This window comes from Microtus pennsylvanicus, chromosome 5, assembly GCF_037038515.1.
Source record: "Microtus pennsylvanicus isolate mMicPen1 chromosome 5, mMicPen1.hap1, whole genome shotgun sequence".
NCBI lineage: Eukaryota > Metazoa > Chordata > Mammalia > Rodentia > Cricetidae > Microtus > Microtus pennsylvanicus.
In genome coordinates, this window is record NC_134583.1 from 43,172,617 (window position 1) to 43,191,584 (window position 18,968).

The 18,968-nt window shown below is 47.8% G+C and overlaps 1 protein-coding gene across 4 annotated transcripts in view; it reads left to right on the forward strand.

Moving 5' to 3' along the window:
- Window positions 1-18,968, forward strand: part of Xndc1n (XRCC1 N-terminal domain containing 1, N-terminal like) — a 33,505-nt gene that overhangs the window by 323 nt on the left and 14,214 nt on the right. Inside the window, exons 2-13 of one of the 4 annotated variants that reach the window (XM_075971666.1) lie at window positions 3,336-3,500; window positions 6,767-6,908; window positions 8,997-9,152; window positions 11,353-11,531; window positions 12,908-12,993; window positions 13,130-13,302; window positions 14,834-14,906; window positions 15,719-15,846; window positions 16,440-16,542; window positions 17,659-17,671; window positions 18,062-18,065; window positions 18,106-18,854. In XM_075971666.1, the coding sequence (XP_075827781.1) occupies window positions 3,456-3,500; window positions 6,767-6,908; window positions 8,997-9,152; window positions 11,353-11,531; window positions 12,908-12,993; window positions 13,130-13,302; window positions 14,834-14,906; window positions 15,719-15,846; window positions 16,440-16,542; window positions 17,659-17,671; window positions 18,062-18,065; window positions 18,106-18,854 (1,851 nt within the window). In that variant the 5' untranslated portion in view covers window positions 3,336-3,455. Of the gene's footprint in view, window positions 1-6; window positions 186-3,335; window positions 3,501-6,766; window positions 6,909-8,996; window positions 9,153-11,352; window positions 11,532-12,907; window positions 12,994-13,129; window positions 13,303-14,833; window positions 14,907-15,718; window positions 15,847-16,439; window positions 18,855-18,968 lie in introns of those variants that run through there. The other 3 variants (XM_075971664.1, XM_075971665.1, XM_075971667.1) reach the window with 3 other exon arrangements.

Sequence of the window (18,968 nt, forward strand, 5' to 3'; positions counted from 1 at the left end):
CCTGGATGGGAGCCATCTTTCAGAAATAGCGGCTTCTTAAAGCCTCAAAACGCTTTCCTGCGCTTCGGTAGTCAGAGTGGCGCTCGGGACAGAAGGCGTAGGTTCGGTGGACGGAATTGGCGGGAGAATAAGATTGGAGCCCGGGAGTTGATGCTGCCCCGACTTCTTAAGGTTCATGGACACGGGTGAGAGGTGTTGGGATTTGTCGATTGGAGAGGAGTAGCTGAAAGGGAGGAGGGTGGCCAACAAGAAAATGAACGGAGCAACCCATTCCGGGATCTTAAAACTTCAAAGAGACTGAGAGCTGCAGAACCTAGGGGAACGTCAGTGATTGCTAATCATCTATGTGTTTTCTTCCTCTTATATTAGATATTTAAGAATGAGTCAAACAAAAATCCTATTCTCCAGGTGCTCACAAGTGTTGTCGAGAGACATAAGACATAACCATATAGTTGTTACATGAGGTGTTTGTGTGTGCGTGTCAGTATCCTGGCGCCCCTTGGGAACCCCTCTGCTTAGGGCTAGCAGTTCCCTGACTGTACGAAGTGTAGAGATACCTTTAAGAGACAAGTCCGCCCACTCCGGATCTCTCTCACTCTCTCACTTGCCACTGAGGCACCACCACCACCACCAGTCTCTGACTCTCTGTTTCTCTCTCATTTTCTCTTTCCTTTAGCTCAATTAAACTCCACACACAAACTGTCTGTATGCTTTTTTTGTCTGTCCCTCACCCGCCATGGGACCCACGGCGCCATATCATAACTGTGTGTTTGATTTGAACATCAAAATAAATTAGATTAAACAAGTTGTAAAGTGTGTGTGTGTGTGTGTGTGTGTGTAATTTGAACATCAAAATTAAGTTAAACAAGTTGTAAAGTGTGTGTGTGTGTAATTTGAACATCAAAATTAAGTTAAACAAGTTGTAAAGAGAGCAAGTATTCCAAGCAGGAGCACTAGCGTGAGAAATAGAAATCTTTGGTATGGATAGATTGGGAAGCCATTATGGCCAGGAATGTATCAGGATTCATGGACTCATATTTTCAGGGTGAATATTTGAAGAAAAATTCAGGTCTGGCCGGGTGGTGGTGGCGGCGCACGCCTTTAATCCCAGGCAGAGGCAGGCGACTCTGAGTTCGAGGCCAGCCTGGTCTACAAGAGCTAGTTCCGGGACAGGCTCCAAAGCTACAGAAAAACCCTGTCTTGAAAGAAAAAAAATTCAGGTCTGATGGTACATGCTACTCTTGGCTGAGGCAAAGTCACCTGATGCCAAGAGTTCAAGTCCATCCTGGCATGAACATGACTCATACCTGAGGTGCCAACATTTGGGAGGCTGAGGCAGAAGGATTTGGGGTCTGGGGTTCAGGGGTTGGACTAAACAACACAGTAAGACCTTCATCTCAAAAATAATTTCTTAGAAACCAGCAAGGTGGCTCAGTGTGGGGGCTGGAAAGATGGCTCAGAGATCAAGACTACTTGCTGTTTTGCAGGAGACCCAGATTCAATTCCCAACACCTACATGGCAGTTCACGATCATCTGTAACTCTGGTTCCAGATCTGACACCCTCTTCTGGCTTTCTCCAGCACCAGACACACATAAGTGTATATAGATATATGTGGGCAAAATACTCGAATACATTAAATATAAATCGTTTTTAGGAGAAAAGAAGATGGCTCGGTGGCAGAAGGCAGCTGCACCAAGCCTAGTGACCTACATTCTGTCCCCAGGACCCACATGGTGGAAGGAGAAGATTTGACCCCTGCAAACTGCCTTCTGACCCCTGCATGTATATACCCATCACATGCACACAAAACAAATACATGTAAAAAAAATTTAATAAAAACATTTTGGCCAGCTTGGGCTGCATAGCAGATACAAGGTCAGGCAGGACTGTGTCCAGAGAGAGAGAGAATCTTGAAAGAGATCCCTTTACCTATAGACATTCAGATATCTTCAAAACATTTGTTACCGGAGGATTGTTGACTATGAATGATGGACACATAAGAGTTAGTTCTCTGTCTATTTTTGCATATATTCAGATTTCCAGCCTTGGCCAGAATTGGTGACACACGCCTTTAATTCCAGCACTAGATAGACAGAGGCAGGCATCGCTCTGTGAGTTTTGGGCAAGCCTGGTTTACAAAGCAAGTTCCAGGACAACCAAGGCTGCTACACAGAGAAACTGTGTCTCAGAAAACTAACTAAATAAAAACTACATTTTCAGTCTAGAGAAACGGCTCATTGAGTAATTTGTTGTGCATTCTGACCTGAGTTCAGATTCCCCAAACCCACGAAATCATTTTCAGTCTAGAGAAACGGCTCATTGAGTAATTTGTTGTGTATTCTGACCTGAGTTCAGATTCCCCAAAACCACGAAATCAGGAGCCTGGTCTACATAGCAAGTTCCAGGCAAGCCAGAAACTGGTGCTTGTGATTTCAACGCTGGGAAATAGAGACAGGAGGACCCTGGGGACTTGTTGGCAAGCCCACCTAGCCAGTCTTTGAGCTAGATTAAGTGTTTCAAACAGTAAAGTGGAGAACGGTAGCGGACACCTGGTGCTGACCGCTGGCCTCAGGAGTACATACATCTGTGTGTACTCATAAAAAGTTTATGAGCTGCCGGGCAAGGTGGCGCACACCTTTAATCCCAGCACCCAGGAGGATCTCTGTGAGTTCGAGGCCAGTCTGTTCTACAGAGTTAGTTCCCAGACAGACAGGGCTACACAAAGAAACCCTATCTCAGAAAAAAGAAAAATAAAAACAATGGTTGATCCATCTCACTGACCCAAGGATACTCTTTTCTGAATCAGGGTCTGGCTATGCACCCCCAAGCTAGCCTTGAACCTGCTATGTGGCGCAGACTGGCTTTAAACTTGTGTCCTCTTGCCTTAGCCTTCCAAGTGCTAGGTTCATACGCAGGGGACTCCACACCTAGCTTGGAGGAATGAAAGCTAATTTAGGAAGATTGACTGAACAGACCGCAGAACTATATAATGTATTTAGCTGTACGTTTGTTGCCCGTCCTCATTGTGTCCCAGTCTCCTAGGGACATACAGGTAAACGATTTAAGGCACCGTTCATGTTCTTGGGAGCTTACCTGTTTTAAGTCCAGCGTTACTATAATAACTTTTTAATTTTTTTAGTTTGCTGCTTTGTTTCCTTGAGGCTGTCTTGCAATTGTGGGGTTGTAGGGGATGGGTATCTAGATGATTCATATTTGCTTCCTACAGGCCTGTGGTGGCCCTAAGAAACAAGCCTACTTCTGTAAATAATTCTTGCTTTCAAAGAAATAAGAATGGGTAACTTATGCTACTTTTGTTCTTTTTTTTTTCTCCAGGAATAAAGTGAGGATTCTTGTTCTCCCAAAAGCAAAACCTAGGCAGTGGTACTGTGGGGACAGAAGATATCCTGGGAGGAAGCATATTTGGCTTGTACTTGAGGAAACTGGTGACCTCAGATGGCTCCTGTGAAAATCAGCCACGTCGTCTCATTTTCTTCTCAGGCACGTTCAGTCACCATCCATTGACCCCTCTTTCCTCTCACTACACTGATCTTTTTGAGGGGTGACATTTGGGTGGCTAGGTCTGTTTTACAGCAGCATCATTGGTCGGGTATAGTTCCCAGGCCCTAATGGGAACATGTAGTAGTACTTGGCGGAGATTGTGATAGTGAGAAGCCTCTCCACACCCATGTGGTGACTCACAACCATCCTTAACCCCAGTCCAGGGAATCCAACAGATATGTACTGGTGCACATATATGCATTCTGGAAAAACATTCATACTCATAAAATAAAAGTAAACAAATTATTTTTTTAATCTGCACACATTTCAGAGAGCCCCCTTAGATGGTGCTTAGGAACTACTATATTAACCCTTGAAATAAAGTAAAAATTCTCTTAGCCTTCCTCACCTGGACATAAGCTTGGGCTGTCACAGTTGTCCTCTTCCTCTTCCTTTTTTCTTTCCTTCCTTCCTTCTTCCTTCCTTCCTTCCTTCCTTCCTTCCTTCCTTCCTTCTTTCTTTCTTTCTTTTTTCTTTCTTTCTTTCTTTCCCAAGTCTCACTATCCCTGACTGGCCTAGAACTCAGGCTGGCCTCAAGCCCTTTGTTCGAGTACTGTTTGCCTTTGTGGGTATGTTGTTGTGGTGGGTTGTTTTTGTTTTGTTTTGTTTTGTTTTGTTTGAGGGAAGGTCTTGCAATGTAGCTCTGGCTGACCTTGAACTCACTGTGCCCCAAATTGGCTTCAGACTGAAGTCACCTGCTCATCCGAATGAGTGCCTCATATATCCACTATCCATGTTTTGTCAGAGAATCTCAGAAAACACAGCAGTCTTCTAACATCATGGTCTCTATAAGACTGCTCTAGAAGCTGAGAAGAAGGATGAAAGTATGTCTTTAGAGCCAGACGGTGGTGATTCACACCTTTAATCCCAGTACTTGGGAGGCAAAGGCAGAGGGCTCTCTAGAAGTTCAAGGCCAGACTGGTTTACTAGAGCTAGTTTCAGGGTAGGCACCAAAGCTACAACAGAGAAACCCTGTCTCAAAAAGGAAAGAAAGAAGCCGGGTGGTGGTGGTGCACGCCTTTAATCCCAGCCCTTGCAGAGGCAGGCGGATCACTGTGAGTTCGAGACCAGCCTGGTCTACAAGAGCTAGTTCCAGGACAGGCTCCAAAATCACAGAGAAACCCTGTCTCGAAAAAAAGGAAAGAAAGTCTTTAGCCTCCCTCCCCAACCCATATTTTAATTAGAGCATTACTTTTATTTTATGAGAAAAATATTCACACACATGTGAAATTGCAGCTTAAAGAAGGATTTTATTACTGAAACAAAACAAGACAACACATGAAAAACCATGAGTCAAAGCTGGGTGCAATTGGGATTAGAGAGGTGGCTCAATGGTTCTGAATGGTTGCTGGTTTCCCAAAGGACCCTGCTTTAGTTCCCAGCACCCACATGACACAACTGTAACTCTAGCTCCAGGGGATCTGACACCCTTTCCAGGCTGCTGTGGGCACATGCAGGCAAAAACACCCATATACATTTTAAAAAGTGGGGATATGTATGTGCATAGGTGCCTGCTTATACTCCCAGCACTTGGGAGGCAGAGTCAGAAGGTCATCCTTGAGATCCTATTTCTGAAAAACAAAAACCATGAATATGGTTTTCTCTTTTGCTTATAAAGAAGCTTAGAACTAGAGGAAGAAAGTTATTTCTTTGCTCAAAGCTGCTCAACCAAAAAGGATTTGCATTAGTGAACTTGGAATTTTTTGTTGTTGTTGTTTTGTTTTTGTTTTGTTTTGTTTTTCGAGACAGGGTTTCTCTGTAGCTTTGGAGCCTGTCCTGGAACTAGCTCTTGTAGACCAGGCTGGTCTTGAACTCCCAGAGATCCGCCTGCCTCTGCCTGGGAACCTGGAATTTGTTAAATCTCAACGTCACTGTCGATGACTTTGAGTAATCACTTCTGTGTAAGCATCGGTTGTAAATTAGGACTACAAGCTCTTGTTGGCTGCAGTGACACTCTCATCTACAGCTCCAGCCCTCAGGAGGATTTGTGTTTGGGTCTAGCCTGGACTAAATAAACAAAGACTTATTTCATAGGATTATATTGGGGGTAAATACATGTGTGTGGGGGCTGGAGAGATGGCTCAGAGGTTAGAACATTGCACTTCCAGAGGTACTGAGTTCAGTTCCCAGCAACCACCTGTGGCTCGTAACCACCTATGATGGCATCTGATGCCCTCTTCTGGTGTGCAGTCAAACATGCAGACAGAACATTGAAATAAATAAACCTTTAAAAAGCTAAATAAATGTGTGGAGACTGAAGCAGCAGTCAGGGAACCAATATGGGTCTGACCTAGCCTTCTGCATGTATGATTTGGGTGGGTAGCTGTGCTCTTGTGGGGCCCCTAAGAGTGGGAGTGGGGGCTGTCACAGGCTCTTCTGACTGCCTTTGGGACCCTTTTTCTCCTGGAGTGCCTGGTCCAGACTTAATATGACAGGATGTGCCTCGTCTTATTGTGATTTGATATGCATGGTTGGTTGATATCCCTGGGAGGCCTGTCCTTTTTCAAAGGGAAACAGTTGTAGCACCATGAGCTGGCTTACCAGGAAAGATCTTAACCTGTGTCTGTCTGGAGTGGGAGAATCATGGCAACTGCCTGATTCGGCTTTTTTTTTTTTTCCCAGTATTTTGTTTTTTGGTTCTTTTTACCTATTTAATTTTTTGTCCTATCAAAGGCCAAGCAGTTTTTTTTTATTAATTAACCAATGAAACAACAGATAGAAAGACGACCCTCCTCCATCATTGGAGGACTGGATCGAGGGGAAGGAAGGGAAACAGTGGTCGTGATGTAATATATGAGAGAAGAATAAAAAGAGAAAAAAAGCAAAGGTTTGTGTAAAGGTCTTATGAATAAAGAACTATTTAATGTTGTGTAGTGTATAAAAGCTCCAGTTTTAGAAATTTGGAATTCTGCTTTGTTTAGTTTTTTAGGTGAGTTTTGAAACCCACAAACTTTATTTATCTATTAACTAAGCAGAAGAAATAGTAACAAGTCAAGAATCCTTAGGAGGTACTCCTAATGCTAAGTTAGGTAGAAGTGGTGTCTACTGCGTGAGAGTCAGGCTGAGTTGCATGATGCCCGGGGTGCCTTTCTCTCATGTGGAGGAGCCTCAGCAGAAGGGACTGTAGATGTCCGTGTTCCAAGGTGGCCTTTCTTCCCTTGGGAGCTCAGAAACACTCCTAATTCTTCTCATCCTCTCTCATGTAGGATCCCAAGTATCCTGTGGAGAACTTGCTGAACCCAGACAGTCACAAGGGACCTTGGCTCAGCTGTCCTCAGGACAAGAGTGGACAACTGAGGGCAGAGCTTCAGCTGGAGAGGGTGGTGCCCATAAGTTACATCGATGTCGGTGAGTCAGTTTTCAGGGCTTTTGAGGGAAAGCACAGGCATGACGTGACTAACCATTCCCCTCAAATGGCTCAGTTCATTTGGACGGAGAAGCCTTCTGGAGTAAGCCCTGCCTAGGTGTGAAGGGGAAATGTGGTGTTTGCCCTTGGAGAAGGTTTGGTGTTGGAGAACTCTCGGGTCTTCATCCATACAGAATACAACGTAGAGCAGAGGTTCTAGCTCAGTTGGTAAAGACCTTGCCTAGTACATGAGGACTTGAGTTTGATCCCCGGAACCCACATTTAAAGCCAGGCATAGACTAGGGACAGGTCCCAGTGGGAAGGCAGCTGCCATTCGAGTGTAAGGATCTGAGTTTGAATTCTCAGAATCCACATGAGAACCAGGTGGGATAGTCCACATTTGTGCTTCAGTGCTCCTGTGGTGAGGTGGGAAGCAGAAAAGTTCATGGGTAAACAAGTGTGTCTAACACAGCAGGGAGCAACAGGCAACCTGCCTCAAACAAGGTAGAAAGGTGAGGGCTCCTGCTTAAAGCTGTCCTCTGGCGTCTACTCACACACACAAAAGCCAGTTATGGTAGCTCACTCCCTGTAATGCCAGCGTGGGAGGTAAAGAGATCACTGATGTCTGCATATGACCCGAGCTGGAGACATCTGAGAGGAGGGAACCCCAACTTTATAAATGCCTGCAGCCTATTGGTGGTGGCGCACACCCTTAATCTCAGCACTCAAGAGGCAGGAGAATCTCTATGAGTTTGAGGTCAACCTGGTATACAAAGCAAATTCCAGGACAGCCAGGACTGTTACATAGAAACCTTGTCTCAAGAAACAAAGAAAGGCCTCTGTAAGATTTGCTGTAGCGTGGTGGTGGTGCATACCTTTAATTATAGTACTTGGGAGGTGGGGGCAGGTGAGCTTAAAGCCAGCCTTGTCTGCAGAGCATGTTCCAGGACAGCCAGGGCTACACAGAGAAGCCCTGGGGCTGCTGGAGAGATGGCTCAGTGGTTAAGAGCACCAACTGCTCTTCCAGAGGAAACAGGTTCAATTCCCAGCACCCACATGGTGACTAACAAACATCTCTAACTTCAGTGCCAGGGGATCTGACTCCTCTTCTGGCCTCTGAGGGTGTCAGGCACACACGTGATACACAGACATGGGTGCAGGCAAAACACCCATGCTCATGAAATACAATAAAAGACAAGGTGGCCAGCCCCTGAGGAACAGCAGCTGAAGTTTTTCTCTTACTCTATACACGGGGAGCTTGCATTCGTGTGCCCATAACCTAAAGAAAATGCAGTGTGGGTGCTTCTAGAACTGTGCTGGGCGCTCTGCTCTGGGTAAAACCTTAGGGCACCGGCATAGTAATCAATCGATACTAACAAATAGAATCCTTATCGCCTCTAAAGGTCAGTGTCAGGAGGATGCTGTTGAGCCCACTGTGCACAGGAGATTTTAGATGCCGGGCATAATGCCACAGCCCTTTAACCCCAGCATTCAGGAGACTGAAGCAGGCAGATTTCTTGAGTTGGAGACCAACCTGGTCTACATAATTGAAACTCCAGGCCATCTAAGGCTACAGTAAGACTCTGTCTCAAAGACAAACAAACAAAGAAATGGCCTTAGAATTTTCTAGACTAACCAGGTGTGATAGCACACACCTTTAGTCCCAGTGTTTGGGAGGCAGAAGCAGGTGGATCTCTACGAGTTCGAGGCCAGCCTGGTCTACAAGAGCTAGTTCCAAGACAGGCTTCAAAGCTACAGAGAAACCCTATCTTGAAAAACCAAAAGATAAAAAGAAAGAAAGAAAAAAAATTAAAAAAGAAAAAGGAACAGTTAGGGTAGGGACTACTGTCTGCTTTCTCAGGACAGAAAGACGTTGGGTTCATTAACGGTGATTTCCAGGACAGGTTTCAGGCTGTGGTGGCCATGGTGAACCTTTACCATCTTTTAATGGACTGGGGTCTCATTGCATTCCAGTTGGCAGCTCCCTGAGTGACCCAGTGTTGCCAGAACTTTCTGTCTTCTGATTCCACCCTGTGTTGTCATGTATGGCCATTCTCTCATCGTTATCCTTCTTTCCGCTCTGTCCCCAGGTAACTGTGGCTGTGCTTTCCTACAGATTGACGTGGGCCGTTCTTCCTGGCCTCCAGACAGACCTTTCGTCACCCTTCTCCCTGCAACCATGCTGATGTCCCCCGCTGAGTCAAAGGAGGAGAAGAACCGCTCTGGAGTCCGGATGTTCAGAGCGGGTACAGAGGGCAGCTGTGCGGGCTTTCCGAGGACAGATGCGGTACAGAGGTGGCTCTAAGGGCTGCTGGGTGTGGACCATGGAAGGAAGCCTTTGCCTAACTCCATGTGCTAGAACACAGTAAGCTAGTGCTTGCTTGTGAGTTTTGCCTGCTGGGAATTCGGGGCAGCCCAGGCTAGCCTTAAAGACTTACTGCCTTAGCACTCCGGTGCCGGAACTGCGGGTATATATGCTACCACACCAGGGACTGCTATGTTTTTGTTTTTTTGATCCTTATTTTATTTAATCCCTAACACCACAAAAAGAAAAAAGTATAGAATAAATTTTTGTTTATGGTAAAAAGCTATATGTTGGCTATAATTATATAATATATAATGTTTCGGGCCGGGCGATGGTGGCGCACGCCTTTAATCCCAGCACTCTGGGAGGCAGAGGCAGGCGGATCTCTGTGAGTTCGAGACCAGCCTGGTCTACAGAGCTAGTTCCAGGACAGGCTCCAAAGCCACAGGGAAACCCTGTCTCGAAAAACAAAAAACAAACAAACAAACAAACAAAAAAATATATATATAATGTTTCATGAATTCTGCTTATGTGAATCTATGTTCAGTTGTTGTGCCCAGATTACGACCCCCAGAGAGAGACCACCAGAGAGGTCCAGACTGTAATAAGCAAGGTTTAATCAGCATAATACAAACATGTTTGGAACTCATCTCCATCCCCGTTGTAGTGAGGTAGAGAGAGGAGTTGTATCTCCTCTGTGGGGTAAGCTTTTAAAGGCATAACCTCAAAGAGAATCTTTGAAGATGCTTTGGCACGGGTGCAAGGACTTTTGCTCCCTCCCATTCTGCTAAGTCAGCTTTTTCCTTGTTCTTAGAGCAAGGCCACTGTTTCTGAGTTAGGCCATCTTTATCAGCCTGTACCAGGTGGCTGGCTGGGCTGAGCTAAGTGATCTTGTGCTCGGAATCTCCCAGGTGGGAGAGGGGAAGGCCACTATCTTCCTGGGAAAACATTCTGCTAGGAAATTTCTTCTCGCCCCTTTGAGAATAAGGGGTGAGGGTCCTACCCAGTGAGCACTGTAACAGGTGATTAAGTCATGATTCCTGGATGCTAGGGAATTGCGATCTGTTTTTCTGTGTTTATTTTTTTTTCTTTCTTTTTTTTTTTTTTAAACTTTTATTTATTTATTTATTTAACTTTATTATGTTTGTTGGTGTGAAGGTGTCAGATCTCATGGAACTGCATTTTCAGACAGTTGTGAGCTGCCATGTGGGTGCTGGGAATCGAACCCGGGTCCTCTGGAAGAGCAATCAGTGCTCTTAACCGCTGAGCCATCTCTCCAGCCCTGTTTTTCTGTGTTTAAATTGGAGGTGTTTCTCTCATTGTAATGAAAGGGTGAGATTTTGGAAGCGCTGTGTGCAGTATAGAGGATGATACACTGACTGGATGGTGACAGGGTCAGAGGTGTAAAGGTGGTGGGCGTGGCTTCAGTACTGGGAATGGCTGCGTAGGTGGGAGGGGGCAGTGTGAGGGAGGAGATGGAGGAGTGATTAGAAGGCCAGGAAGTAACTGCTGAAAGGGCCCCACCTTGGCTGCCTGGCAGGCCTTTCTCTGCTCTCAGAGCCTGAGGGGACAGGACTGGTAACCTCCACGTCACCGCCTGTGTAGCCTTAGCCTTGTCTATCTTCCTTTTCTTCAGTTTTGGACTTTCTCCCTTCCTGCCTCCTGACTGATAACGGTTAATGCAACACATTTTCTTCTCTGTTGCCCAGTCCTGTGCAAGTGTGAACGAGCATGCTCAAGAGAGCACACACGCACACACAACCCTCTCTGTCTTCCTATCTCTAGACCTAAAACTTGCTTTGCAACCAAGGTTAGCCTTGAACTCCTTTGCTTGCCTCTACCCCACAAGTGCTGAGATCACCACCATGCACTTCCCGTGCCAGCTCTCTCTTCTTTTTAAATATTTATTTTTATTTTTTATTCATGTATATGTGGGAGGGTATGTGTATGGATGCGTGAGATCTGGTACATGAGGGAGCCACAAGAGAGTACGAGATTGCCCTGGAGCTGGAGTTACAGGCAGTTGTAAACCCCCTGAGTGGCTGCTGGAAATGGAACTCAGGTTCTCTCAGGAATAACAAGAGCTCTTAACTCCTGAGCCATCTCTGCAACCCCTCCTTTGTCTCCTTTTTCTCCTTGAGATGATTTCCTGGCTCCAGCCTCAGGAGAATCATGGGATCGGCTTCGACTGACCTGCTCCCAGCCTTTCACACGCCGGCAGTCCTTTGGCCTGGCCTTCCTCCGGGTGCGTTCCCCTGTGGACCCGTCCGCTGAACCTGTGATTGATCCCTTAGCCCCCGGAGGCTCTGGGCTGAACCGGGTATGTTCAATGGTGGAGCGAGGATTTAGTATTTTTAATTCCTACTTAGAACTTGATGCTTGATTGAAGAAAAGTAAACATGGAGGATCCAAGATTCCATGTCTAAACTAATGACACTACTCTCCATGGTTATCAGGAGGTTTTTACTGTGGATACAAGAGAGAGCAGCTAGAGGCGCTCACATAACAAAGATAGTAGGGTTAAAAGGAGAATGGGGGGGTTAAGCTAGAGCGAGTTTAGGGTAGAGCGAAGGTGAGAAAGGCTGTGGCTAGCATGGGCTGTGAGATGTTCCCAAGGAAGCACCATTTGTCCCTTCTGCCAGTCATGAGGGAATTCACTTCTTGGTTGAGGGGAGCTGGCTTCCTAAGTTCCTGAGGAGTGCTGGCTTTTATCTAACTGCAGAAATCCTCCTGTAGTCCAGGTTGAGCCATGTCTGAATATCTGAACTGCCTTTGGAGTTTGGGGAATTAGAGTCTCCTTTGGACTTGTGGAATAAGCTCCTCTCTTTTCTTTTTCTCCCTGGCAGAGATGTAAGTAAGCCCCGAACACAGTCTGCACGGAACTGTTGAACCGGCTCTTGGCTGTGTTGAAATTCTGTTTGAATCTCACCCTAACCTCGTGTGTCACGTCCAGCTTTGGGGAGAGCTATCACTTTCAGCCCTTGAAAGCCCCAGGCTCCCTTGTAGCCCCTGCCTTGCAAAGCCTTCTGTGTCTTTATGTTATAATACCGAGCTCTGTTATAAGAAGTAGAGGAGGGTGGATCTCTGTGAGTTCAAGGCAAGCCTGTTCTACAAGACCTGGTTCCAGGATAGCTAAGGCTGATACACAGAGAAACCCTGTCTTGAAAAACCAAAAGCAAAAAAAAATAAAAACAAAAAAATTTAAAGTATGATATAGATACATATTTTAAAAGTTTACAAGAAACAAACTCAAAGGTTTGCACGTTCCATTAGTCCCCATAGGTCTATTTTTTGTTTGTTTTGTTTGTTTTTTTTTTGTTGTTGTTGTTTTGTTTTGTTTTTCGAGACAGGGTTTCTCACTAGCTTTGAAGCCAGTTCTGGAACTCATTCTGTAGACCAGGCTGGCCTCAAACTCACAGAGATCCGCCTGCCTCTGCCTCCCAAGTGCTGGAATTAAAGGCGGGCACCACCCTGCCGGCTCTGTAGGTCTGTTTTACCCAATTGTGTAGATTCTTCTCTTCCCAGAGTTCTTCTTATTGTGACAAAACCCTTAGCAGACAAAGTGCAGCATCAGAGATTGCTACCCCAGCAGATATGTCCTGTAAAAGTTACTGCAGCTACAATCATGTTGTGTTCCTAGGCGGCAGTGTCCTCTGCTGGTGGATCTAGGTATTTACTTCTCCATTTTCTCCTCAGAGCTCTTCTGATGCGCTGGAGTCTGACCCTAGGCCCTGGCTGACTAATCCTTCTATCCGAAGGACGTTCTTCCCAGAGCTCCACTCGTACGTACCTGCTGTTGATATTTCTCCTGTAAGGTAGAGACCACACAGCTCATGGGGACAGAGCCCCAGCCCATGGTCTCTGATGAACCACCATCTTCAGTGGTTCTGAGTGGAACACAGTGCTGTTTCTCTGCAGGAGCCCTGAGGACACCCCAGAGCTCAAGGGTCTGCTGAGACAGTTGCAGCCAGGGCCTCCGGGCCGGGCAGCCCGCATGCTGCTTTCTGCTGCCCAGAAGGCACCTGCAGCCAGTGTGGTAAGCCCAAAGCACAGCCGTGGGGAACGAGGTCCCAGCCATCCAGAGAGTGCAGGTGAGGCTCCGGACCTTCTCCTTACTGTGCCGACACAGTGTTTCCTCGCTGGCTGCCGTGCTGTGCTGGGGTGGCGTTCGGGCTTCAGGGGAAGGGGAAGAGAAGTTCAGCCTTAGATAACAATTGGAAGAGCGTGGTCTAGGAATCAGGAATCTGCTCCTCGTGTTTATAGGAAAAGAGTTAAACCCAGTAATGCCTTAGAGTACCAGTGTTCTGCTGTGAGTGCCGCAGTCCCATCAGGAGAGCAAGAGGAGGCAGAGAATCATTGGTGAAGGTCAAGGTCGTTCTCAGTTCCGTGGAGCACGCCCGGCCAGCCTGAGTAACAAGAGACCCTGCCTCAGAAGAGAAAAGGAACAGCTGCAGTCGTCTCGGGGCTCCCCTGGAAAGGGTGCTGTTCCAGCTCATTGAGAGGCTGGTGGGGCAGTGTCTCCCAGAGTGGCAGCTTGCTTCAGCAGTGGCAGACAAAAGGGAAGGAGAGCATGTCAGCTACAAGTCAGAGGGTTTGGGTTTTTCTTTTACTTGAGACAAGGTCTCTTCTCATAACTCATAGCTGGCAACTAACTCACAGAAATCCCCCTGCCTCTGCCTCCCAAGTGCTGGGATTCAAGGCATGTGCCACCACATCCTAGTGAAATCATGGCTTTTTGCAACCTATTCACAGACACTGTGATTTGCTCTAGACACCACCCACACTCAGAGGCCCCAATACAAACAGGCAGTGGTAGGTGACAGGGTCATTTCACAGACCATAAGGATGAGGAGGCGGGAAAGAAGCAGGCATTTGGGGATGTCTGCTATTGATAAGGCACTGAGATGACGTGAGCACTTGACAGACATTCAGTGCTGTAGCAGGAGTTTCTGAGATTCTGAATAAGAGGTGACTGTTGGCTCTTGTTACTGTTCATTTGATACGGATTTATTGGGTGTCTGTATGTGCTAGCCATGTACGGTCAAGATAGCAATGCTCGTATCTTAATGAAGAGATGTCTGTCTGTGTCACACAAGGAAGTCTAAAGCTAAACTGTAATAAATACATTGAAAGAATAGATGGTAGGGTGACAAGATTCAATCAGAGAATCCTTATAGGAAGGAACATTTCCTCTCAGATTTGAATGAGAAAAACTTAAGCAGGCAAAGAAGCTAGAAAGAATATCTCAAAAGAAAACTTAAACTGTGGAAGCCTTTTGTAAATAGCGAGAATATTTGTTTTGATTTTTGTTTTTAAAAAAAAAGATGTCTCACCGGACTGTGGTAGCGCACGCATTTCATCCCAGCACTCGAGAGGCAGAGGCAGGCGGATCTCTGTGAGTTCAAGGCCAGCCTGGTCTACAGAGCAAGTTCCAGGATAGCCAGGGCTATACAGAGAAACCCTGTCTTAAAAAACCAAATAAACAAAAAGATCTCATTATTCATCCCAAATTGGCCTTGAACTTGCTGTCCCCCAGCCTCAACTTCCTAAGTGCTGGGATTACGGGCCTGTTCCACCATGTCTGGTATGGAGAGAAATAACTAATGAGCATTTCTAATGCAGAGCCCAGAGCGGAAGAGCAAAGCAGGACGAACGGTGTGGGCAAAAGGAAGAGGCAGAAATTGCAGGACCGAAGGTAGGCAGGCAGCCATCACCTCCAGAGCTCCGTGCTCTCCGGAGCCTTCCTCACGCTCGCTTCAGTAGGCCTGGGCAGCCCGGGTTTGATAAGGAGAGAGGTCCTTGTCCACGTGCCATCAGACTTGGAGGAGGCAGAAACTGGCCCTGCAGTGAACCAGCATGAGGAGCCATGTACACTTCATCAATCAAAATGTAAATCTGTCTGAGGCCTGTATCCTAGCGCCCACGAGACCAGGGCAGGAAGACTGCATGTTTGACTACTAGGACTACTGGGATATACAGCAAGTTTCAGTCCAGCCTGAAGTTAGTGCTTGCTGGTGTGGGGGGAACAGCAGGGTGGGGAGTGCCTGCTAAAATTGCTCTGGGAGTAGCTGTGCTTACTCGGCTCAGAAGCAGCCTAACCCATACCTCCAAAGGATAATTTTATGGTATATGTATAATATCTCAACTTTAAAATTAAAAAATGGTCAGGCATGATAGAATGTGCCTTTAATCCCAGGAATCAGAAGGCAGAAATAGGCGGATCTTTGTGAGTTCTGGGAAAGCCTGCTCTACATAGCAAGTTCTAGGCCATGCAGGCCTACATAGTAAGACCCTTTCTGAAAATTAATTAATTTTTAAAAACTGAGGATAGTGATAGAACCCTGTCATCACATGCTCAAAAGTTAATTGCCTTCCTCTTGTCTGTCATATCCAGTGGAAAAACAAGGACTCCAACGGAGTTACCGTTCCCACTCTCTTCTTCAGCTTCTGGTCTGGAGCCTTTGTGTTCTCTCCCAGATAACTGGCCTTAACTGTTCTTTCCCACAGATCATTGTCCAACTCAAGTTCTCAGCCAAATCGGAAGGGGGCAGTAAGAGCAAGGCAAAGACAGCACCGACCTCAGACCGGAAACCACAATGGTGTCCAGGCCACCGGACAGTGTCCCATTTGTACAGGTGAGCCACGTCGATTACTGTGGAGGTGTGGAGACCAGGAGTTCATTTAGGAAGATAGGAAGAGTGTGGGTGCCGGCAGAATGTTTAGTAGAGTCTGCAGGCAGGTGAGGACCTGAGTTTGTGTTCCTGGCACCCACTTAAAAGCTGGGTGTGCAGCCCATGTCCATAAGCACAGGCTGGAGGTGCAGAGACAGACTGAGGCCCGGGACTCACTGGTCAGTCCCTCTAGATAACTAGTGCATTCTGGGTACAACAGGAGACCCTGTCTCAAAAAATAAGATGGAGAAGCAAGAAGATATGCAATGCCACCCTTTGGCTTCCATCTGTACACATGGTGCACACACCAAACACAGTTTTGTTTTGTCCAGGCCTAGTGGCAGTGTTCTTTGTGCTCCTGACTGGCCTTTTCCAGTAGACTCCACATTTTGTAAGGGCATCCATATCCCCGGCACCTAGGTACTAACATAGTCTGCCGGATCATGTCTCTCAGTTTTGAAGTACTCAGCCCTGGGAGGTTCCCCACGTGAGCAATACCCAGTGGCAGCAGACACTCCCTCCGCTTCTCAGGGTTTATCTCTTTCTCCCCTCCGTAGGCTCCTTCAGCATCGAGACTCTTCCCTTACATGCCGCCACTTGTGGAGAGAGCTCCCCACCCCAGCCAGCCTCTCCCTCCTCGTCCTCCTCGACATCGGTGCTGTGCATGTCCTCCCCAGAGAGTTCCCCACCGTCTTCCTGGGGCCAGTGCCCTATTTGCGGTTTACAGTTCTTAGCAGGAGAAATAGAAGAACATGCCAGCTTATGTGGGGAGGTTTTTCCAGCCTGAGCCATGGAGTTCTGTTGACCTGTTATGCTGGAACCTAGGGAATAGGTCTCTTGTGGCTAAGAGTCGGTTCCCCTCCCTTCACCTATTACCTAGAACTCTGCCTGCCTGAGGACACAGCTGGACCCAGCTTGCTCCCCATTCCCAGTTGTCAAGGCTTTGTCACTATGGTACCCAGTTCTCATAAGGACAGTGTCGCCTTGGAACTTCTTTGGTGGAATTGGTGATCTCTCCAAGGCCTTAGAACACCAGCTGGAGTGTTTCCCTCGGTGAATGGTACTTATCTTCACACCCATTTTCCTGAAAGCAAAACTGAGGCTTAGAAGGAGAATGTGGCCTGGAAATAATAAAGTCCCATGATGTTCTGGGTAGATGAGTGAGTTTTGAGCATGAAGACCTTGACCTTCTGTGTCCTTCATGGGTGTCTTTCCACGTGACTGCTCTGTTACTGCACTGTACTTACTGTGGGTCTGAAGTGGGCATTCAGTACCAGGGAGAGCGCTCCTGCTGCCCAGAGGACTGTCGAAGGGACCAGAGATTGCTTCTAAGGAACAGATGGATCTAGGCTTGGCTGTGAGGCTTGCACAAATCCCATTCTCAGCTGTTCAGTGAGATAATTGGGCTGCAGTGTCTCCGAGGTCCTGGACCTGTGATAGTCCAAATTCTGCTTTGAAAAGTTATCCACTCTTCCCCTTTCCCGAGAGACGTCATCCTCTGTCACTAACACCAGCTCTCCTGTCCCTGGGGTGCAGGGCAGAGAGACAGCAGCTGGTCCTGGAAAAGGGAGGGCTCAGGGTGGGGCTCTGAGTGGGGCTGAGAGAGGATTCTGGGAGAGTCAAGGGAGAGGCAGACGGGGAGTTCAAGCCTTCGGGGCAGCTGCAGCCATGGATCCCCTTTCGGTAAGAGACGCTTGCTGCCCTCCCCTCCCCATCCTGGTCCCACGACTCACTGCCCATGGGGATTCAGGGACAGCCTAGCTGCTGGACAAGTAGTAGATACCACCATGTAGATGGGAGACCCCCATGGCCCTGACCCTGGGCCCAAAGAAAAGAGCAATGAGGCAAAGAGAGCGGTTGATGGAGGGGAGCACATTAGGGGCCTGTGAGGAGCCCGGCTTAGAGACCCTCTGTGTGGGTTTCAGAGATGAATCAACAGTATGGAGACTAGATTCTTGCCGGGTTCTCTGTGCTCGTGTGTGAGTTAGGCTTCTAGGGTGGCCCTGACCACCTGCTTTAAGTCACCTCTCCAGGGAACTTACACTGGGCCCTAGTATGTAGGATTTTTATGAGGGTAGAAGTGAGCTAGTAAGGCCAGCCCTTTCCTTTTCTACAAAATAAACTGTGTGGGTAACAAGGGAGTCATAACAGCTGACTCCAGAGGGGTAGAGGCCAGAAGGTAGGTGAGGAAAGCCTCCAAACTAAGGGGTTTGGGAACTCAAGAGCACTCTCCTCTCCCCTCTGCCACCCAGCCACAGCCCACCTGGACTGAGATTGTGAACAAAAAGCTCAGGTTCCCACCCACACTGCTGGGTGCCATCCAGGAGGGGCAGCTGGGTCTCGTGCAGCAGCTGCTGGAGGCCGGCGCCGACGCCTCGGGTGCTGGGCCAGGCGGGCCTCTGCGGAATGTGGAAGAGTCCGAGGACCGCTCCTGGAGGGAAGCCCTCAACCTGGCCATCCGCCTGGGCCATGAGGCCATCACCGATGTGCTGCTCGCCAACATCAAGTTTGACTTCCGGCAGGTCCACGAAGCCCTGCTAGTGGCAGTGGACACAAACCAGCCAGCGGTGGTGCGTCGCCTACTAGCTCGGCTGGACCGGGAGAAGGGTCGAAAGGTAGACACCAAGTCTTTCTCACTAGCTTTCTTTGACTCGTCGATCGACGGCTCCCGCTTTGCGCCTGGTGTGACCCCACTCACATTGGCCTGCCAGAAGGACCTGTATGAGATTGCCCAGCTGCTCATGGACCAGGGCCACACTATCGCGCGGCCCCACCCGGTTTCCTGCGCCTGTCTTGAGTGCAGCAATGCCCGCCGATACGACCTGTTAAAGTTCTCATTGTCCCGAATCAACACCTACCGTGGCATTGCAAGCCGGGCTCACCTCTCACTGGCCAGTGAGGATGCCATGCTGGCTGCCTTTCAGCTCAGCCGGGAGCTCAAGCGCCTTGCACGGAAGGAGCCTGAGTTTAAGGTTTGTTGCCCCCACTCTTCACTCAGTTCTGCCCTCCATGCCCAGGGTCTCTTCTGGGGCTTTATGGTAGGTGTTCTAGGGAGTTTGAGAAGTGATAACGGGCAAAAGAGGATG